Source organism: Microtus pennsylvanicus, chromosome 7 (assembly GCF_037038515.1).
Source record: "Microtus pennsylvanicus isolate mMicPen1 chromosome 7, mMicPen1.hap1, whole genome shotgun sequence".
Classification (NCBI taxonomy): Eukaryota; Metazoa; Chordata; class Mammalia; order Rodentia; family Cricetidae; genus Microtus; species Microtus pennsylvanicus.
This window is the reverse complement of record NC_134585.1, coordinates 117,979,337-118,002,525: the sequence shown is the minus strand read 5'-3', so window position 1 is coordinate 118,002,525 and position 23,189 is coordinate 117,979,337. Positions and strand designations below refer to the sequence as shown.

General features: G+C 47.6%; 3 protein-coding genes across 3 annotated transcripts; 2 read left to right on the top strand and 1 right to left on the bottom strand.

The window, feature by feature from the left end:
- Window positions 1-5,907: 5,907 nt before the first annotated feature.
- On the bottom strand, window positions 5,908-10,548 carry LOC142853309 (histone H4). Its single transcript, XM_075978087.1, has 2 exons — window positions 10,411-10,548; window positions 5,908-7,948 (listed from the first exon to the last, which is right to left on the bottom strand). The coding sequence occupies exon 2, from the start codon at window positions 6,273-6,275 to the stop codon at window positions 5,964-5,966; it is 312 nt and encodes a 103-aa protein (XP_075834202.1). The 5' UTR covers window positions 6,276-7,948; window positions 10,411-10,548; the 3' UTR covers window positions 5,908-5,963.
- Window positions 10,084-10,544, top strand: LOC142853308 (histone H3). The gene has a single exon (XM_075978086.1). It carries the CDS (start codon window positions 10,084-10,086, stop codon window positions 10,492-10,494), a length of 411 nt encoding a protein of 136 aa, XP_075834201.1. The 3' UTR covers window positions 10,495-10,544.
- Window positions 10,549-11,074: 526 nt separating the features above from the next.
- LOC142853307 (histone H2B type 2-F) lies at window positions 11,075-11,583 on the top strand. Its single transcript, XM_075978085.1, has one exon. It carries the CDS (start codon window positions 11,114-11,116, stop codon window positions 11,492-11,494), a length of 381 nt encoding a protein of 126 aa, XP_075834200.1. The 5' UTR covers window positions 11,075-11,113; the 3' UTR covers window positions 11,495-11,583.
- Window positions 11,584-23,189: the final 11,606 nt, after the last annotated feature.

Sequence of the window (23,189 nt, the reverse complement as noted above, 5' to 3'; positions counted from 1 at the left end):
CTGTCCTGTAACTAGTTCTTGTAGACCAGGCTGGCCTTGAACTCACAGATATCCACCTGCCTCTGCCTGCCTGGTGCTGGGATTAAAGGCATGTGCCATCACCTGGCTGCCACTACTTAATACAAGTTTACATAGTTTAAGGAACCAGAAATTCTATTCCTGGATGGTTACCCTAAAGAAACTCTCATGCAAGTTTATCAGAAGACACAATAAAGGTGCTGAGATGCTAGAGACAGTGTGGGTAATCCTCACCAAGAGAAAGGACACATGAAATCTTCATCCTGTCTTCCATCTGGGCTGTTCTGTAAACTGGGAGGCCCAGGTGCTGGCAGACTTAGGTCTGGGGAGGGCCTTTCTCAGAAGTGGTCCTTTAAATGCATCCTGGACACGGTGGGAGGGGGAACAGTTCATTGGCTAATCCCATTGGTGACGGCTCTGCTCTCATGACCTAATTGTCTCCTGTGCTGTCTAGGTTTTGTGCCAACTTGACACAAGCTAGGGCCATCTGGGAAGAAGGAGTCTTAATCAAGAAATGCTTCCATTGTATTGGCCTGTATGTAGGCAAGTCTGTAGTGTGTTTTCTTGATTATTTGGAGGACCCAATCAGTAGTAGGTAATGCCATCCCTGGGCAGGTGGTCCGGGGTATAAGAATGCAGGCTGAAAAATCTTTGGGAAGGCAGCTGTTGGACTCTAGCGTCCAAACACCGAGGAGGAGTCGCCCCCAGAGACCACCTAACACACCACAGCCGATGCAAAAGCATGAGGATTTTATTAATTCTGTCATGACAGGGTCCCTCAGCATTCGGGAAGCTGAAAGACCTCGAATAGCTGGCACAGGCTACTTTTAAAGGAGAAGGCCACAGAAGCAGGGGGGTTGTGATTGGCTTATTCAAAAGGGCAATTACCAATAACGGGCTGGAGAGCTGTTGCCAGATCAGATGAGGTAAGAGGTAATTTTGACCCCGTTTCCCAGGGGACTGAATCAAAACACACGTATATGGGTAATTGTTCAGGAACTGAGTACGTGCGAGTGTAGCTGTTAGGTCCTTGGTTCCCAGGGGAGGAGGGGAAGCACTATGGCACAGAGGCTGAGAGGATTCAGAATTGTCAGAAATGGCTTCAGAATTATCAGAAATGGCTTCAGAATTGTGTTAAAGTCTTACACAGCCAGTAAGTTTTCATGGCTTCTGCTTAAGTTCCTGCCTCCAGATACCTGTCCGATTTGAATCCTGCCCTGATTATCCTGGATAAAAACAAACAACAACAGTTCCGGGCTGAATGTAGTTGTAATCCCAGTTCTCTGGAAGCCAAAGCAGGAAGATTACAAATTCAAGACAAGCTGGACCACATTGGCAAGCTGGTCCACCTTACGGAGGGGAGCAGGAAATTGGTGGAATGAGATCAACATTAAAAACAATGTTTTAATTTTAAAAATTCTTTTTATATAATTTTAAAGTATAAACCGGGTGGTGGCGCACGCCTTTAATCCCAGCACTTGGGAGGTAGAGGCAGGAGGATCTCTGTGAATTTGAGGTCAAACTGATCTACAGAGCTAGTTTCAGGACAGCCAGACAGAGATACCCTGTCTGGAAAACAAAAACAATAACAGCAAAAAGACTTATAAGTGAAAGAGGTTGTGAACAGAACCGGAAGGAACTCCTGAGGCAGGAGGCCCAATCTCAGTCTTCAGTTCACAGTGGATTGTGTGGGGGAGGGGAAAACAGCCACAGAACCTCTTCACTCTGAAGCATGTAGAAGCTCAGAGCATGAGGGGAAGGGAGGAAAGTGGCTTGGGTTAATTAGGGTTCCTATTGCTGTGATGAAACACCACGATCAAAAGTATCTTGGGGAGGAGGGGGTTTGTTGTATATATTACTTCCATGTAACAGTTAATCACTGAAAGCAAGGGAGGTAGAAACTCAACAGGGCAGGGACCTAGAGACAGGAGCGGATGCAGAGGCCATGGAGGAGTGCTGCTTTCTGGGTTACTCACTTCTTTTTTTCATTTATTTTTGAAGATGGGTTTTTCTGTGTAACAATCCTAACTGCCCTAGAACTCACTTTGTAGATCTGCCTGCCTCTGCCTCCCAAGTGCTGGGAATTAAAGGCGTGCGCCACTTCTGCCTGGCTCAATCTTATTTCTTACAGAAGCCAAGACTACCAGCCCCGGGGAGATCCCGTCCACAATGGGCTGTGCCCTCCCCATCAATCACTAATTAAGAAAAAGCCCTACAGGGTTGCCCACAGCACAATCTTATGGAGGCATTTTCTCTATTGAGGTTCCTTCCTCTCAGATGACTAAAGCGTGTATTAAGTTAAAACTAGCCAGCACAGTGATATTAAGGTAAAAACTAAACAAAGCTGATGAATCTATGACCTTTGATAGCTTCAGGGCCTGGAACAGGAGCTGCAGGTGAGCTCACAGCAATGCTGGGGCCATTTTCCTTGGCTGCTGTCCTCAGGCAGCAAATAATCTATCATTTTGTGAAGAAATCCATTCATGCGTATTGTAAGAAATTAAAAAAAAATTCAGAAAAAGTCAAGGAAGAAAAATACCAATACTTACAAAGTGTTGTTAAATTTTTCTGACTATTCCTAGCAATTCTCCGTATATTCATACAAATGAGCATGGTTAGTCGCAGTCTGTCTGAATGTCAGCGTGGGTCTTTTGGCTCAAGTAGAGAGAAATAAATAACATCTAGATTAACAGCTACAATGGAGTGGAGGCTTTCAAAGGAAGGGGTAGAAGGAAAACAGTGAAAGGTGACTCCAGAGTCAGTGGAACAGTCCAGGCCAGCCTGGCCGACACAGAGTTCCCAGACAGCTGGGGTTACTAGGGAGACCCTCTCTCAAAAGGCAAAAGATAAACCATGGTGTAAAGGCTGGATCTTGGAAAATTTGGGGAAGAAAAAAAGTCTTACTCATTGACTATAAAGTTCAATACTGCACTATTAAAAGCACAAAGCAGTAATACTTAATAAAAGAAGCCTGTACCCTTTTCATTTCTATGGCCTCGATGGTTGCTTGAGGGTTAAAGCAATTGGGTCTTTTTCCACCTGTATCTTTTACTTAACATTAGGATTCGGGTCTGCTTTCTTTTCCATCAAATAAACCAAAATCTAATATTATGGCAAGCAGGGTGCCGCGTATTTTCTCTAAAGGAAATCTGGAGGTGGGGTTCTAATTTAGTGATAGAGAACTGGCTGGAATGCCTGGCCTGTGGTGCCCAGCGCCATCACCATAACAACCAAAACATCTGTCACCTGGGTTCATGGTTGTTAAATGTGGGTTAGAACCACCTGGAGAGCTTGGCATTGTGCCACAAATTGCTGGGCCAAACACCCAGAGTTTCCAGTTCAGTTGGTCTGCAGCGAGGCTCAGGTGATCCACACTTAGAACTGAAATTCCCACTTTCAGAACCACCAACTTCATCAGAGAAAGGTTTCCTGCTTCCTTTAGTGGCTGAGTTAGTTCTCTTTAAACCTTTGTAACTCAGTGATTCAGAGCGCTTCAGTGAGAAGCAGATGTTTTCATCTGGAGGGCCCCAACAGGCGGAGTCACAGCATTCATTATCTGAACTAGAACTGTAAATCTAAATCGAGGGCGAGGCTTAGAAGGAGAGCCCGTTTCTTCCACTGCGCAAACGTCGTACAAGCTGTCCTTGCTATCCCCGCCCCCGCCCCCAGCCCTCAGGGAATTTCTCTCATGAAGGAAGGCATTCTGGATTTGCCAAAGACTGACATAGACACTATCCCTACCACCAAGCTTCCCCAATTTCCCCAAACATAGTAATTTCTGTAGTTCTGAGTTTCTGAAAATCATCTACATTCCTCATTCTACTCAATATGGGCCGCCTTGAACTGTTAGTGGTGTGTGTGTGTGTGTGTGTGTGTGTGTGTGTGTGTGTCTGTAGGGCACACACATTAGTTACCTAAAATGTATTTTCTTTAAAGTGACCATTACAAACACATGGCTAAGATGGTCCTTACAGCACTCCTGAGGTAGTATACACTGAAATCCAGCTTCTCGAATTGGAAGTTCAGTCCTTATGTAGGATCATGTAACTGAATATGGAGATTGTATAATATTTCAAAGTAAAAGATCAATGCACAATTAAAATAAAAATAAAACTCACAGCCTATAACATGCTCAACCCAAATCTGGACTGGAGGGAAAGAGAAGTGGAGAGGCCCAACATTAGCACAGCCTTGGCATTCTGCAAACTAACAATCCAATCCTGGAACTAGACCTCAACACTACCATAACCAGGAAAAGCCACAGACTGTACCCCGCTGGAGACCAATCAGAATTGAGACAATTAAGGATAGGTTACCTAACTTCTACATAAGCTGCCAGTTTCCTTGCAGCAACGCCAGTACCAATCCCTGTTTGACAAGACTTCTGTTACCTCACTCCTGCCCAACCAGGAGTTCAACCCCCATCTGAACCCGGAGTTCTCCCCACCCCCCTCACTCCATCCCTTCCTCCTTAAAAGCCCTGTGCCTGCCATAGCTGAGCTCAAGGCCTCCCCTGGTCTAGCTGTGCTGGAGCGGAGCAGAGAGCCTGAGCTTGAGCCTGTAGTAAAGGATTTTTGCTGTTTGCATGTTGTAGCACGAATAATAAGAACCCAGAGATAGAAATTGGGATTCAACCTGAAAACCAGAAAAGCAAAGCAGCCAAGTCACTACAGAAATCTTGCCTCTACCAAGGTTGGGCTACTGCAAACTAAGTCTCTCCCCTCATTTTATATTCCCTCTAGTGCTGGGATGAAGGGCACACGACTCCCAAGGCCTGGGTTAAAGGTGAGCCACCACCACCTGGGCTTGTTTCTGTGTTGACCTTGTGTAGCCCATGGGGGCCTTGAATTTACAGAGATCTGTCTGACTCTGTCTCCCAAATCCTGGGACTAAAGGTGTGTGTCACCAATACCTGATCTCTAGTGGCTTTAGCTTTGCCTCTGGTCTTCAGGCAAGGTTTATTAAACTACAAATAATATACCACTGTATTAAGTGAACTTGGAGTCCTGGTGGTCTCTGGGGGGCTCATGACGCGGGCATAACAGAAGCGTAGAGAATAGCTTACTGCATTCTTGGCTTTATCAAAATTAAACTGCTCCCTCTGTACTGATGGGTGGTGGACATGTTCTGACAAATCTTCCTAAAGAGGTCTCAACATACCACACACCTGAGCGGCTGCCACTAGGTTATATTATAGTTCATAGTTCGCCTCGGTCTCTTGTCCATGGCTTTCTTTGTGGAAAGGTCCTGTGCAGGTTTTCCTCAAACCTGTGTACAAAGCCGGTGGTGGTGCACACCTTTATATCAGAACTCAGGAAGCAGACAGGTGGATCTGTGAATTCAAGGCCAGCCTGGTCTACGGGAAGATTTCCAGAAGTGCCAAGGCTACACAAAAACCCTGTGTCTAAAAACAAAGCAAAAGAAAATACAAAACAAAAACCAGAAATTGCCTCTGCATCAGCTCCTTAGAAGTTCCTGCCATAACGGCTTTACAAGAAAAAGTGGACAAGTGGACCTTGCTTAACTATAGAGACTCTAGTCCTCACAGTTAGTATACTTGCAAAGCTGCTAACTCTACTGAAAATCCACTATTTTCTACCATTACCTAAACTGAGGGGCCTTTTCTAAGGCAGTTCTGGCGACAGGCCTCTAAAAATCCTTAACCTCTTACCTGCAGCCACCTCATCCTGTCGCTGCAGACAAAACAGCTGCCTGTATGCAGGCCCTGCCCTGGATGTTAACCGCTAAGGGAAATCAGACTTTAACGACATTAAAGCCAGACTCCAAACCCAGTGACTCCATTTTGACGAGTCTTTTCCCCTACCGAGTCTAGAGCTACGAACGTAATTTGGTTACAATAGTCAAGTGTCAGCTCTCCCGATGAGGCTGTGGTTGGCCCTAAAAAGGGCCGTTAGGGATGGGTGATGAGGAAGTGGCGGTGCAGTTCAGCCCCCAAAGCCATACAGGGTGCGGCCCTGGCGCTTGAGCGCGTAGACCACATCCATGGCGGTGACGGTCTTGCGCTTAGCGTGCTCAGTGTAGGTGACGGCGTCCCGGATCACGTTCTCCAGGAACACCTTCAGCACACCGCGGGTCTCCTCGTAGATGAGGCCGGAGATGCGCTTGACACCACCGCGTCGGGCCAGGCGGCGGATGGCGGGCTTGGTGATGCCCTGGATGTTGTCGCGAAGAACCTTGCGATGGCGCTTGGCACCACCCTTGCCTAGACCCTTTCCACCCTTCCCTCTACCAGACATGGCGACTGCAGTCTCAAGACACTAGCTTGTGAAGCAGTGGAAGTGGCGTCCCTCTAATATATGAGAAGATCGGACCAGATTGAAAACCGAAAGCGCGCGGGCGGGAACCTTTCTAAATAGTCCCGGCTCTGGCTATTGCGTCATTTTCCTGTTTTTTCTTCTCTCTTCTCTGCCCTCTACCGGTCCCTCATAGTGCCTTGCCTTTCTTTTTTTATTTTTTCTTTTTAATTTTCCCTAAATTGTAATGCCGTAGTCCCTGGGATAATTCAGAATCCCAAATAAAATTTAGAGATGCCGCAGTCTTTTACGGCTCTGTTTCTTCTAGTTTGTGGGCTTCTGGACCACACGGGCGCTAAAAGAATAAAAGACTGGAGAAAAACGGAATTCAGAGATGCGAAGGGGAGAGAACTGCATCGAAGGACCCAGAGCTGCATTTAGATAAAACCACTGCAAAAGAAGTTCCAGTAGTGCGGGTACCATAACCGGAAGCTGCGGAGCCAGGAATATGGAAGGGGAGGTTCTGAATAGTCACTGTTTTGTTGATATAGGCCGTTCTCAGCTCACGCGGAAACTAGGTCCTAGGAAAATCCGTCTGAGGATGCTGCAGGGCTTTCTCGCCACAATCAGTGGGTCCGCACGCACCTCTCCCCAAAGACCTGCTGGCTACCGGAGTCTGGGAGAGTCGCGACGTTCGTTTGCACCAGTCCCTTGAGGTGTGCGCGTGATTCCCGCGGGGAATGGTTCCAGACTGAGCCCCCCTGCAGCTGGCTAAATTCACTTTTGCAAGCGTGTGTCTGCTTCACAGAGTGACGCCGTAGGGAATGAGCTGGAGTCTGGATTGCTGGCGTGTTTGTCGTTCCCAAGGCCCTCCATTAAGAATCATAAGAAAATATTCTGCATCAGAGTTGTGGTGGGTGGTTTTGTTTGTTTGGAGAAGCCCTTTATTCCTTGTCTTACGTGTACTGGTGAGCGCCTTGATTGTTTTTTTTCCCCTGTCCGTATTTTCTCGTTCCAGGCTTGTAGGTAGATGTCGGAGATTTTGAGTCATGTTAGGCTCAGAGCTCAACAAATAAATAAATAACCTCAAATGTTTTAATCCTAAGGCCTGTGAAATGTGTTGCTTAGGGGGTGGGGGACTTAGCCCCTTTCCCCGTAAATCTAGACACTTGTACTTGACTGACGGGTCCCTCTGTGGGTCACTGCACGGACATTCCTACACGCCCCAACCAGCACCCTAGAAGTCACAGAGCTTCGGTTCAGGAGCTTCCTGGCAGAGAAACAACTTGCTGTTTTCTGATTTCCCGGATGACGTGTTAACTCCACACCTCTGTATTTTACCGGCTCCACACCATGCCCCTTATAGGGAGGGATTTCTTTTTATTCTTTTTTTGTAAATCGAAGTGCAGCAGAACCTCAGCAATGTTTATGAATGGACAGGCCTGCATTTGACCCTTTAGACACTAGTAAAAAAGGAAGACATGATCAAATTGCAAAACAATCGCATGCCCAGGCTGACGGAACTTGGTACCCAGGGCCCTACGCATGATCAGAGACAATGTCTGCCCTCTTCTGATTTGAAGGGGATGAAGAATATGTGCCCACTTTGGGCATGAGAATCATTTTGAACTGAAGAGTTGAGATCCTGAAATCCCTTCTCTGTCTCAAAGTAGAATCTGCAAAAGAAAAAGAAGTCAGCATTTTATTCCGTTTGCTGAAAATTACCCCGCCCCCCTGGAAGGGGGGGGATGAGCAACTCCATTTTTCTCTTTTCAGAGATGAGACCTTAGGTCATTCCTAAGAGACATTGTCTCAGGACTATCCCGGCTCCATCTATTCTAAGGCCTATTTATTTTCTCAAAAAGTCATTTGAGTTTTCTATGTGTCCCTCTTCCTTTCCCTGTCCCCTCCAAGGACCCTGAATTCTGCCCACCCCATTCGAATATCACTCATCTCTGGAGAATTCTCATGTCTCCGCTCAGTGCATGTATTTTAAAGAAAACAACATATTTTTTTTTAAATTTTATTTATTATGTATTTAGTGTTCTGTCTGTGTGTATCCTGCAGGCCAGAAGAGGGCACCAGAGCTCATTACAGATGGTTGTGAGCCACCATGTGGTTGCTGGGAACTGAACTCAGGACCTTTGGAAGAGCAGGCAAAGCTCTTAACCACTGAGCCATCTCTCCAGCCCGAAAACAACATATTTAAAGGAAAACAAATTGTTTTGACTATCTGTCTTTGTAAGATTCAGGTCCAACCAAGAAACTATGAAAATTAAAGCAAAGCAAAGCAAAAAACAAAAAAAACCCCAAAAAACAAAAACAAAAAAAAAAACCAAAAAACAAAAAAAAACCCTGCAATTAAAAAAAAAAGCCCTTAAAATATCTGTTAACATTTATTCAGGTCTCATGAGGATAGCTATTGGAATAAAACAACAACACTTTATATAGCTCTGCAATATTGTAACACATTACTAGATTCTAGAACATTCCAGAGAAATATAGCTGTTGTCTATAGGCAGTACCTGTGACTGCCTATAGACAACACAGCACAGTAGGAAGACCTGTGCTGATTTCCGTTCTCCTTGAGGATGCCAGAGGCACTGGTTCATCTGAAAATGGAGTAAGGAAAGAAACCCAAATTCCCGTGATTTCTTAATTTGGTCCTGGGTTGCAGACCAGACAAAATAAAAGCAAATCAGGTATACAGCCTGAGCAACCCACAGATCAAAACTTAAATTGTCCCAGTTGGTGTTCCATTATAACTCCAGAGGCACTTGAACCCAAACCCAAAATTTAATCCATACTTCTGAGTGCTGGAACTAAAGGTGTGTGCCACCACCGCCCGGCGCTTATTCGAAATAAAAAAAAAAATCAGACATGCTATTTAAAGTTTTATATTAGTTAGCCCATCTGCATATAACCATTATAACATGCACTTTCCAAAACATGTCAAATAGCTGTAAGGTTAAAAAAAAAACTTCACTCTTCTTGGGAAGAATATAATAAAACATTTAATCTTTGTGGATGAAAATGTTAGCACCTTAGTCGTCAATAAATAAATCTTTGATTTGAAAGTTATTTTAACGTGTCACTTGGATGAAAAAGGCTTGATTATTTAGTAACTATTGTCTACTAGAAAGGGGTTATTAACACTTTCTAATCTTATCCTTCTCTGAAATATACTCATTTCACCTGCAGGACTTAATAGGTCTTTAATGTAGGGATGAGGACGGTGCACACTAGAGAGGAGGGAAGGCGGGGGAGGGGCGGGCAAACAGAACGTGGGTGTGTGGCTAATGTAGGCCAGCTTTGGTCGGGTTTAGAAGTAGATAAAAATGTAAGTTTGATTTTAGTTCCTTTCACCATATTGCGTTGTCATTCTTCAGCTACGGTTATAAAGGCTTCCAAACCTCGGGACACAGTGCCAGAGGTAAATAAACACTAACTCTGGCAGAAGAATTACAGTAACTGGTGATTTGCAACAAACTGAATCGCAGTGTAGGAAAGGGGCACGCTTGTTTCCGAGGGAACCTCTTACAGCTCACAGTGCGCGGAACACTATACACTGCTTTCGGAAAAGTTACATCAACTGAAAAGAACCATCTTTTCAAAACACTCAGTGGTCCGTAAATTCAGGAAGAAGGAATCAGGAAAAAAGGGATAGTGTAACCATCTTGCGATTCTTAGGATCGAATTCTACCCAATCAGACTCCAAGTCCACAAACTCCTGTTTTTCTGGTCCAATCAAGACGAAGATAAGTCTATAAATATGGCCGCTAGGCGCCCGTAAGCCAAAGTCGCGTAAAACATGGCTCGTACGAAGCAGACCGCCCGCAAGTCCACCGGCGGCAAGGCCCCGCGCAAGCAGCTGGCCACCAAGGCTGCCCGCAAGAGCGCGCCGGCCACGGGCGGCGTGAAGAAGCCGCACCGCTACCGGCCCGGCACCGTGGCGCTGCGCGAGATCCGGCGCTACCAGAAGTCGACCGAGCTGCTGATCCGCAAGCTGCCGTTCCAGCGCCTGGTGCGCGAGATCGCGCAGGACTTCAAGACCGACCTGCGCTTCCAGAGCTCGGCCGTCATGGCGCTGCAGGAGGCGAGCGAGGCCTACCTGGTGGGGCTGTTCGAGGACACGAACCTGTGCGCCATCCACGCCAAGCGCGTCACCATCATGCCCAAGGACATCCAGCTGGCCCGCCGCATCCGCGGGGAGCGGGCCTGAGCTGCGTTTCCAGAAAGTCGACGTAAAAAGGCTCTTTTCAGAGCCACCTACGTTCTCATAAGAGCAGCTGTGCCAACTTTGCACTCGGGATCAGGCGAGACCTGAACCTAAGTTTCAAGCATATTCCCAAATGTGTTACCTAGCATCTGCAAGCGACCCCAATTCAAAACTGTTCCCCCCACGTTTGTTCAGTTTGGGTAGGCCAAATCCAGGAAGAATTGGAGGGAAACAGCTGAGCTAATCAGTTAATCTCAACCACCAAGCATGACTGCCCAAAAAGGTTAACTTGTCTAACCTGGTGTTTACGAACTCGCCACTGAAAGGCAGATAAAGAACAGGTGAAAGGGAGCTGCAGCTCTTACCGGCCAGCATGAAATGCAAGGCTGCGATTGGTTAGGAAGACTTTCCTCTAATCACCACCAAAGCGCGCAGCCAGAATCTATTTGCGTAGGCTCCGCCTCCTTGACGCTAACGCTAGTGGAAAGTAGCCAATAAAAACGTCGTACTGAAAGAGCCTTCATTTGCATACAAGCTCTATAAGTAGCGCATAACCAGCCGTCCTCCAACAGTCCGTCTTCGCCTCTTCCATTTTGTGGTGTTTCTTTGAACGGGGAGGAAAATGCCGGACCCGGCCAAATCCGCTCCTGCTCCAAAGAAGGGCTCGAAAAAAGCTGTCACAAAAGTCCAGAAGAAAGACGGCAAGAAGCGCAAGCGCAGCCGTAAGGAGAGCTACTCTGTCTACGTGTACAAGGTGTTGAAGCAAGTGCATCCGGACACGGGCATTTCGTCCAAAGCCATGGGCATCATGAATTCCTTCGTGAACGACATCTTCGAGCGCATCGCTGGCGAGGCTTCCCGCTTGGCGCATTACAACAAGCGTTCCACCATCACTTCCCGGGAGATCCAGACGGCCGTGCGCCTGCTGCTGCCGGGGGAGTTGGCTAAACATGCCGTGTCGGAGGGCACCAAGGCCGTCACCAAGTACACCAGCTCCAAGTGAAGCGCAGCCGAGACGTGATTGAACGACTTTACCCCAAAGGCTCTTTTCAGAGCCACTTCAGTTCTCGAAGGAAGAGCTGTAACCACTAATGGCTTGTGATCTCTTGCTTAGGTAAGGTGGGGCGGCAAATCTGTCTCCCTGCAGGGCTCTGGTGCAATACACCGACATTTCAAAGAATGTTGGGTGGGCCGGTTGCGGCGCAGCCTGTCGCATCACGTACATGATACACAATGTATTCCCTTTTAGCTATTATTAGTGCTGCTATAGTGTGAGCCGCTCTCAGTGTACCTCACCAGTTTCTGTCACTTCAAAGCTGTAGTCCCTCACAGCCCTGGGGCATCCGGAAATAATCGGGTCTGCTTAGCCCATAATATGGGGACAGTTCCTGTCATCACGCAGTTCCAATGCCGCTGAGCAGAAAGATCTTCAGAAACTCTGTTCCTACCCAGTTTAGGTTATTGTGAGTTGTTAAAGATTGAATGTCCCGTTAGACTAAGTTATATGCATGTATAGAAGTCAAGTGCTGGAGTCTCGTCCATCCCCTTGTGGTTAGGGGCGGCGGGAGTGGGGCGAGAGAAGATTGGGTGCAAGTCCTGCCTGCTGCGCCATTTCGCTGCCCGACTCCACGCGTGTTTTTAACGTCGGCATCAGCCCTAGGTGCCGTTTTCACAGCAGGCTTTTATGTGAGCGCCAACTGGACAGCGAGAATGAGACTAGTCCTAACCCTCACCAAGGACTGGATACTCTTCAGAAAGGTTTTCTTTTTCTCTGATTGTCTTCCTGTCAAAATGAGACGATCGAGCCCTTTCTAGTGGGTTAGGGTTAAGTGGTTCCACTTAAAGCTGGAACCAGGTAAGTCGTCATCAGTGGGTCGGGGGTACGAAGCAGTGCAGGCACCATTGCGCCTCCAGCTCTTTCCTTTCCCAACAAGTTCTCTTGTAGATATTTTAGCTCTCTAAAGTAGCTTCCCTAAGCATAGTGCTTTGAACTCCTTACTGAATAAATCATCTTTCCAATAAGGCATCGAGGCCTCTTGTAGGACGTGATTCTGTAGAAACTAAAATTATCTCTTATGTGGCCTAATAGGGGAAAGTGGGCTTTAAAATTTGATAGTGGCTCATGCCTTTAATCCCAGCTCTCTAGAGGACAGCTTCATATGTAGGCCAGCCCTAGTGAGACTCTGTTTATATAATCTTTGGCAAATTTTTGGTAATAACTTCCTCAAATGATGATGTAAACTGGGCAGTGGTGGCACACGCCTTTAATCCCAGCCCTCAGGCAGACCCCTTGTTAGTTCAAGGCCAGCCTGACTGTGGAGCAAGTACCAGGCAGCCAGGGATACACAAAGAAACCCTGTCTCGGAAAAACAAACAAAACGCGTGGTGTAGTACTTCAAGTCAGTGGTGGGGAAGGGACTTAAGAGTACTCCTATTAAACACTCCCTGCTTTCACACAAAAGAGAGCCAGGGGAAAAGAAAGCACCTACAGCTCATCGTCACTATTGTCTGCTACAAGTCATTTCATCTAGCTAGGCTACTTAGGCAAACTTAATAAACAGGAAAAAGGTGTGCTGATGAATGTATGCACTCATGAACAATGGGGTTAGGCCAGCCAAAGGACTAACCTTGTCTTTTTTTTGTTTTTTGGTTTTTTTTTTTTGGTTTTTCGAGACAGGGTTTCTCTGTGCCTTTGGAGCCTGTCCTGGAACTAGCTCTGTAGACCAGGCTGGTCTCGAACTCACAGAGATCCGCCTGTCTCTGCCTCCCAAGTGCTAGGATTAAAGGCGTGCGCCACCACCGCCCAGCTTAACCTTGTGTTCTGAGGTTTCTGCACTATGAAAATCTGAAGGATTTGCTTGTCAATTCCTTTTTTGGAGTTTTTATTTTCTCTGAGTCATTTTAAGGATCTAAACCCTGATTGCCACATTTTCATACTGGTTTCCAAACACTAGGTGATAGAAATTGTTCTAAATAACCATTCCCTACCCCTATCTCCCTGGAAAAGAAAAACCAAAAAAAAAAATGTTAAGAATACAATTTTGGGGCTGGCAAGGAGGGCTCTGCATGTAAAAGTACTTGCCCAGTGCCCCGAGTTTGATCCTGGGGACAAAGGCAATTGACGTTAGGAGAGAAGAGTTTCAGGAAAACCACCTTCTGCCCTCTGTGTGCTCAAACACAGAAATGCAGTGAATACATAGGACTTTTACAAGATTAGTAGGAGAGCTCATCACAGTAAAATGTGAATTCCAATCATTTGCCTACAGAAAAAAAGATAATTTTCCCTTTAAAAGTTTATCTTATTTGTGATGGTTGGGATGTGTTTATAAAGGTCCATAGCTGTCACAACCAACTAAGCAATCTTTCTGGCTCAGTTCGTTCTGAGGAGAAAGTTAAGTTGCATAGACTATAAAGACAGAGCAAAACTAAGAAACTAACCAATCTTCCTAGCATGAAGAAATGATGTTTGCCTGACGTGGTGACACACACCTTTAATCCCAGCACTCAGGCAGAAGCAGGCTGGTCTCTATGTGTTCAAGGCCAGCCTGGTCTATGTAGGGTGTTTTGGGCTAAGCAAGTCTACATAGTGACATCCCTACCTCAAAAACAAAAATTGGGCTGGGCGGTGGTGGCACACATCTTTAATCTCAGCACTCAGGAGGCAGAGGCAGGCGGATCTCTGTGAGTTCAAGGCCAAGCCTGGTCTTCAAGAGCTAGTTCCAGGACAGATAGGACTGTTACACAGAGAAACCCTGTTTTGAAAACCAAGAAAAAAATTATATTTGAGCCGGGCAGTGGTGGCGCACGCCTTTAATCCCAGCACTCGGGAGGCAGAGGCCGGCGGATCTCTGGGAGTTCGAGGCCAGCCTGGTCTACAAGAGCTAGTTCCAGGACAGGCACCAAAGCTACAGAGAAACCCTGTCTCGAAAAACCAAAAAAAAAAAAAATTATATTTGAGATGAATCGGAGTCCCTCAGATTCATTAGTCATGTACAATTTGGGGATGTTGAGAAAACCACATGTGTAGACCAAAGATGTTGTAGATGTGGAAGGGTAATTCCTAAAACCTCTGGGTGTGCGAGTGTACCATGTGTGTACTACTGCAACAAGCCAGTGGCTGTGTGACTTACTCTGAGGTCACACAGATTGGGATATTTCCCACTTAACATTGAGAATAATAGTAATATTTATACAATCTTCAGTAAGTGACCATGGTGACTGGAACCTCCTTTGTGGATATAAGAATTTTGGAAAACCTATCTCACAAGACTAAATCATAACTCATACCTACAACTATATTATATCCAAAGTTTACATTATTTTCAAATTCACACAGAACATTGACCAAAAGTGGTCACCACTCTTGGGAAACTAAAATCACAAAGGACACACTCGCTGACAACAAAACAAAACAATCGATGCTCTACAGAGAAGTCTGCAGGTCCAAAGGAACTTCAAAATAAAAACTGCACAGTCTTCTGAACAACAATGGGATCACTGTGTGCTTGAATCTCCGCAGGAAGCAGGGGCTAAATCACAGGTTCAGAGGATTGAAGGAAAGCAGGGACGGTGCAGGCCTCCAACCCAGTGCTCAGGAGGCAGAGGCAGGCGAAAAGGATGGACTTAAGGGAAAGAGAGAACCAGGGAAACTCTTAACTGAAAGGAGAATAGAAAGCGTTAAACTGAGCAGGAGCAGAATCCTTAGGATAGCAAAGACTACCCTAGTCTACCAAGACTGAACTAACCAGTAAGACCAGACTGTTCCCGACAGTGCTCTGTAGCTCAGCATTGAAGAGCTAGGGACATAGCAAACGTCGTTAGATGCAGAAGATATGCTATATGCTTGGGGTTTGGGCTCTGTTTTGTTGTTTTTATTATGGGTATGAGTGTGTTGCCTGTATGTATGGTTGATATATGTTCACTACAGCCATTCCTGGAGCCAGGGAGTTCAGAAGAGAGTGCCAGGTCTCCTGGAACCAGAGTTACAGATGACTGAGTTACAGATGTGTGGTTGCTGGGGACTGAACTCGGGTCCTCTGTAGAAGCCACCAACTGCTTTTAATCACTGAGCCATTTGTCCAGTTCATTGGTGTTTGGTTTTGATTAATGTAGCAGGCCCCCAGACCTTAGCACAACTGACTCAGTGATGGAAATGCTCTTCGGGCCATGAAACTCAGCTCATAGACAGTACTGTGTGTCAAAATAAAAGCAAAGACCTAGGCCATTGAAGTCCATAGTTCTGGGAAAGTCTCACAATGTGCAAACCTTGCTTTTTGGCTTCTGTAGTTCTGCTTCTAGCTAATTGTTCTTGTTAATTGAAGTATATCAATGGAGAATATGATTTTTGTGCTTAAAAGTTCAGCCTCTAAAGGCTCAGTGCTAAGTATAGTTGCTAGCTGGCTAATAAAGGCTGCCACTTGACTTCAGCAGTGTTCTCTGACAGCTACCCCACAATAACAACAAGGTAAATTGCTCAGACTAATCTCAAAATCTCAGTCTTTCTGCCTTAGCCTTTTAAATGTAGAATTACAAATCTGCATCACCATGCCTAAAGTAGCTTCATGAAAACGAGATGGTCTGAATTAAACAACAGAAACTGGGGCTGGAGAGATGACTCACCGTTAAAGCACCAGTTGCTCATCCAGAGGATAAAGGTTTTGGATTCCTAGCAAGCATATGGCCACTCACAGCTTTTGGTGTTTCTAGCTCCAGGAGATCTGACTCCCTCTTCTGGCCTCCTCAGGTACTGCACACACATGGGATGGATACACATGCAGGTCAAACTTCCATACCCATAAAATGAAAGAAGTAAGTCCTACAATAAATGCATATGTATTGGAGAAGCTGAAAATATAGTCAAAGATCTAATTCCAGCAGAATGAGAGAATTAAGAACGAAGTTGCACGTAAAAGAGCTATGAACTCTAGGGTTAAAATCTGAATTCTGTCTTAGGACTAAACCCTGGAAAGTCTCAGGATATGACTCAGTTAAAGTTAGAAATTGTTATTTTTTTAAAAAATAAGTGTGGTGCTTATAAGCCATGAAATGCTTATTCATTCGACTGTGTCCAGTGGGCTCTCAAAATCATAGCCAAGCTGAGACCAGGCCATTGCTAGTCAGCAAACATTACATATGAAAAATTGATGGGTTTTTTTTGTTTGTTTGTTTTTTTTGTTTTTCGAGACAGGGTTTCTCTGTGGCTTTGGATCCTGTCCTGTAACTAGCTCTGTAGACCAGGCTGGTCTCAAACTCACAGAGATCCGCCTGTCTCTGCCTCCCAAGTGCTGGGATTAAAGGCATGCGCCACCATCGCCCGGCTTTGCTGGACTTCTTTAGCAATTTTCTTCCCTGTTACCTCCCAGAGCATGTCTGCCAGTCTTTCCTGTGAACACATATTCCCTCTTCACAAGTTTTAACCTTCATAAGTCTAAATGGCTAAGGAGTGTGTCCTCTGTAACGGTAAGAAGGGAAGGCAAGATGCAGAAGAACAAACAATTTCACTGGCTGTGAGTTTTGTACTAACCACACTAATCAACCTGTACTATACTCAATGAACTTTTTTTTTTCTTTTTTGAGACAGGGTCTCATGCTCTCCAGGTGGGCCTCAAACTCCTCAAGTATTGAAGGTGACCTTGCCTTTCTGATCCTCCTGCCTCATCTCCTGAATGCTGGAATTCCAGGCATGTGTCTCTATGTGTGGTGTTATGCCATACTGAGGATTAAACACGCAGCTTCATGCATACTGGGCAAGCACCCTATGGGAGCTACATCTCCAGTACTCCCCAAACTCGAAAGATCTCATGGAGTCCCAGACATACTAGTGTTTGGAGGAGGGTATTGAAGGGACGAGTAGGGAGGGAGGAAGTAGAATCTTGCTTTTCATTGCCAGCCTTAATTACCTGAAGATTGGGTTTTATACCATTAGTTATCAGACGTAGTCATTGCTTAAGGTTCATACACAAAGGAAAGATGTAGGCATGGGCCTAACAATGCTTCTAGAAGCAAAGATCTAGCACCACCTAAGACAGAGACAATGGCAGAAGTGGAGATTGTGCCTTGTCATGTTAGGAAAGTCAACATCATCATGCCTGCCTTCCTTCTTTGACCCCCACAGAAACACAGATCCACAGAGTTTAATACAATCCTTCTCCATATTAAATATTCTCATGAAAACTGGGTGTGCTTTTCAATCTTTCTAAGACTTTTCCCTTCCCCTCCCCAGCAGTTTCTTATCAAATACCCCCTATTTTATTTATATTTTTTTGTGGTCTTTTGGAGGACAGGATCCCCCTATTAGAAAGCTCTGGCTGTTCTCTACATCAGGCTAGCCTTGACCTCCCTGAGATCACTCCCAGGTGCTGGGATTAAAGGTGTGTGCATTCTATCTAGCCTCTAAATTTTGCCGACCGAACAGCTTAGACTCTTTCTCTATGCACTTGTCCACTTACTTACTTATACATATTCTGGTGCCCAACATTATAGATTCAACAGTAATGCTTAATTTTAATAAGAATCTTAAATAACAGAATTGGGGTGCAGCTCGGTGTGGTGCGTGCCTGCCTAGCCTGTAGAAGTCCTGGGTTTTATTCCCAGCGCCTGTCACATGGCCGTGCGCACTGTAATCCAGCACTAGGTAAGTGGTCTGTACAGAGCAAGTTCCAGACCAGCCAGGGATACTTGAGACTATGTCTTACAAGAGGGCACCAGATCTCATTACAGATGGTTGTAAGCCACCATGTGGTTGCTGGGAATTGAACTCAGGACCTCTGGAAGAGCAGCCAGTGATCTTAACCACTGAGCCATCTCTCCAGCCCCAAGAATCATAAATAATATATTTATCCAAAATTCTTGCTGCTTTCTCTGCCTTCTGTTCTACCACCTTGCGCCTCGGATCTTTAACTGGAATGTTTAATGTTCCGTGAGCTCCACCACCACCCTTTCCTCATTTCCTGCTAGTGAATCGGAAAGTTGTGTTGACCCTTCCTCCAAAATAGTGTGTATGTGACCTTCCTCAGAAGCTCCACTGCCCCTCTGGTTTCCTACCTCCCTGACTTAGTCTCACCCCTAAAGGCCACCTGCCAGCAGTATCTCCGTTCTTTTGTGTGGTGGCCCACAGTGACTCGGTTTCCAGCTGGAGTCTACTTGCCTGCCCCGGGATCCTTGAGGGCTGTGAGAAAGTTCTGATTAAGCCCATGGGAAAGAACATTTTGCCCCGGAGAAAGAACGCATTATCTACTCAGCTACAGGCCAGTGAGTGCCAGCCCAAGGCACATCCAGATAGAAAAAGAAACTGTTTGCTGCTAGCAGGACTCCCGTGACAGCTGAGACTCTTTGCTCCTCTCTCTCAAGGACAGTGCAGGGAGGCGGTTAACTTATTATGCTGTTCTTCCATCTGTCTTTTGCCTGTAATTAGTATATATTCTGGCTGAGAAATAAACTAGTGGCCGTACCATTTCCTTAGCCTCGCGTCCCCTCCAGGTACTCAGGCTGATCTCGCTGGAGCGGTCTCCAACACCCCCCACCCCGCGCCCCTTTAGAATCAGTGGGTCTATCTGGGCTAATCGTAGGCTTCTCCTAGGGGACAGTCTGTACATTTTGAAGGTACTGAATAACGGGAGGCCCTGAATGGATTCGGTTACTCCTGTTTTATCTGCAAACAAGTCTAGAAACCTCTGAGCATTCTGAATGGGCCTAGATTCTCCCCCACACCCCATATGAGTGTGGTTCTCCATAGCAAGCCTGGAAAACGATTACACCTGACTGATCGATCCATCTTGCTAACTGCCTGCTTTGTACGCAGGCTTGGAAGGCCTGGTAAGTCATTACAAGATTAAGCCAAGACCCTCTTACACTGGTCTAGCGATGAAGACTCCCACCACCTCACCGCACCTCCCCCAAAGAGCAGGCTGGCCCACTCTCCTCCCCACCAGCTGCATCAGATCCCTTCGGGATAACTCTTTCCCTGTTCTGGAAACTTCTCATTAGGGATCCACTGGGGTCTCTGCCTGCCCGCTCGCTGGCTCGGCTGACCCAGGTTTCCTTCCTTCCCATAATGCAGCGGGGAGGCGGAGGTCGCAGTCTTCTGCTGGTTCCCTGGAACCGGGGGTCTCCCGGCGGCAGCGGCTGCGAGCCCCAAAGGTGGCCACCAGGGGGCGCCATGTGGGGCCTCGAGCGCGCAGATGCGCCTGGCCCGCCGGGCTGGGTAGTTCTGCGGCTGCGCACTCCGGGAGACGACCAGCCTCCGGTGCTGTTGTGCTAGCGCGGCTGCTAAGCGAATCATCACCGTAAGCAAGGTCCGCCCGCGAGAGGGTGCCCTTCACGGTAACCAGAGGGAATCGGACACGCACGACCCTCTTCCTCAGGCTACACGTCTGGGCCGTAGGCCCAATCTAGATCATTAGCTCCTGACGCCTGGGGGAAAACAATTAGTCACTAGGTTCTAGTTACGTGGGTCCGCGAGCATTGGCAAAGGCGATCCAGCTGCGCGCCGGCTGCAATGTACAAAGATAACCACGGGACGGCGCCAGCAAGTCACACCGTCCCCCGAGGGTTTTTGTTGTTGTTTTGTTTTGCTTTTCTCTTTTCTGTTACTATTTAGGAGTCTTTTTTTTAAAAGATTTATTTATTATTTATTATGTACACAACATTCTGCCTCGATATATGCCCGCATGCCAGAGGAGGGAGCCGGATCTCATTACAGATGGTTGTGAGCCACCATGTGGTTGCTGGGAATTGAACTCAGGACCTCTGGAAGAGCAGCCAGTGCTCTTAACCTCTGAGCCATCTCTCCAGCCCACTATTTAGGAGTCTTGACTGAGTTTGTTTTCTGTACCAGCTAAAGAATTAAAAGCAGGAAAAACGTTGTGGGGCAGGAAGCAAAAGGGTAAATTTCAGACACAGCAGATAGAATCAACCGTTGAAGAAAGGTTTTTATTAGGATGGGGAAAAACACAGCAGGGCACACGGATGGATTGGGGGTGATCTCATAAAGTCGGCCTTGCCAGGAGGGAAGGAGGTTTAAGAACCTTTGAGGGGTCTTCCCCTAATACAGGGCTGGTCAGTTTCAATAAACATAGAGAAACGGAAAGGCCCACAATTCTGGATAAACGTGTACTAGTCAGGCCTTAATTTAGACGGCATTGCCTGGCTCTATTGGCAGGAGGAAAAGCCCACCAGGTCACTAGGCCTTTGTTTCTGGTCAGGAGTATGAGAGAAAAACAAGTGATTTGCCATATTTATTATCTATTACCTCCCCCTGTGTGTCTGTTTAGCAAGGATTTAAATCCTCGTCCGTGGTCGTCTCCTTTCTGTTCGGTAACTAGATTGGGAGGTGTCATGCAATGTCGAGAGGGTCGGGGAGGGTACCCGGTGAAGGAATTTATCATTTTTCAGCACGCTATTGTTTCTTTTTTTTTAAGATTTATTTATTAATTATGTATACAGTGTTCTGTACACTGTGTGCATACCTGCACCCCAGAAGAGGGCACCAGATCTCATTGTAGATGGTTGTGAGCCACCATGTGGTTGCTGGGAATTGAACTCAGGACCTCTGGAAGAATAGTCAGTGTTCTTAACCGCTGAGCCATCTCTCCAGCCCCATGCTATTGTTTCTAATGATAACCAGAGAAATTCTAAGTCCAAGAAATAAGATGCTGGTTCGTATCGTGGACTAGGAGTTAAGAAAGACTTAAAAGCAAAAGCAAAACGAGGGAAATTCTGGCTTCCTTTTCATCCCTCTGACCAGAGATGAAGACCTGGCAACCTGAGACAAAAGGCTGGCAGGCTTTCTCTCCTGCAGTACTTGCACCAGCACCTCCACCTCCACCATCACCACCACCTCCTCCACCACCACCTCCACCATCACCACCACCTCCACCACCACCACCTCCACCATCACCACCTCCACCATCACCACCTCCACCTCCACCATCACCACCTCCACCTCCACCACCACCACCTCCACCACCACCACCTCCACCATCACCACCTCCACCATCACCACCTCCACCTCCACCATCACCACCTCCACCTCCACCATCACCACCTCCACCATCACCACCTCCACCATCACCACCTCCACCTCCACCATCACCACCTCCACCATCACCACCTCCACCATCACCACCTCCACCTCCACCATCACCACCTCCACCTCCACCATCACCACCTCCACCATCACCACCACCTCCACCACCACCACCTCCACCACCACCACCTCCACCATCACCACCTTCACCACCATCATCACCACCATCACCACCTCCACCTCCATCACCACCACCCCCACCTCTACCATCACCTCCACCATCACCACCACCTCCACCATCACCACCACCTCCACCTCCACCATCACCACCTCCACCACCACCACCTCCACCATCACCACCTCCACCTCCACCATCACCACCTCCACCTCCACCATCACCACCTCCACCTCCACCATCACCACCTCCACCATCACCACCTCCACCTCCATCACCACCACCTCCACCTCCACCATCACCACCTCCACCTCCACCATCACCACCTCCACCTCCACCATCACCACCTCCACCATCACCACCTCCACCTCCATCACCACCACCTCCACCTCCACCATCACCACCTCCACCTCCACCATCACCACCTCCACCTCCACCATCACCACCTCCACCTCCACCATCACCACCTCCACCTCCACCATCACCACCTCCACCATCACCACCACCTCCACCACCACCACCTCCACCACCACCACCTCCACCATCACCACCTTCACCACCATCATCACCACCATCACCACCTCCACCTCCATCACCACCACCCCCACCTCTACCATCACCTCCACCATCACCACCACCTCCACCATCACCACCACCTCCACCTCCACCATCACCACCTCCACCACCACCACCTCCACCATCACCACCTCCACCTCCACCATCACCACCTCCACCTCCACCATCACCACCTCCACCTCCACCATCACCACCTCCACCATCACCACCTCCACCTCCATCACCACCACCTCCACCTCCACCATCACCACCACCTCCACCATCACCTCCACCATCACCACCTCCACCTCCATCACCACCACCACCATCACCACCACCTCCACCTCCACCATCACCACCTCCACCATCACCACCTCCACCTCCACCATCACCACCTCCACCTCCACCATCACCACCACCTCCACCTCCACCATCACCACCTCCACCTCCACCATCACCACCTCCACCATCACCACCTCCACCTCCATCACCACCATCTCCACCTCCACCATCACCACCACCTCCACCATCACCTCCACCATCACCACCTCCACCTCCATCACCACCATCTCCACCTCCACCATCACCACCTCCACCTCCATCACCACCATCTCCACCTCCACCATCACCACCACCTCCACCACCACCACCACCATCACCACCACCTCCACCATCACCACCACCTCCACCATCACCACCACCTCCACCATCATCACCACCTCCTCCATCACCACCACCACCTCCACCATCACCACCACCTCCACCATCATCACCACCTCCTCCATCACCACCACCACCACCACCACCTCCACCATCACCACCACCTCCACCATCACCACCACCTCCACCACCACCACCACCTCCACCATCACCACCACCTCCACCATCACCACCACCACCACCACCTCCACCATCACCACCACCACCACCACCTCCACCTCC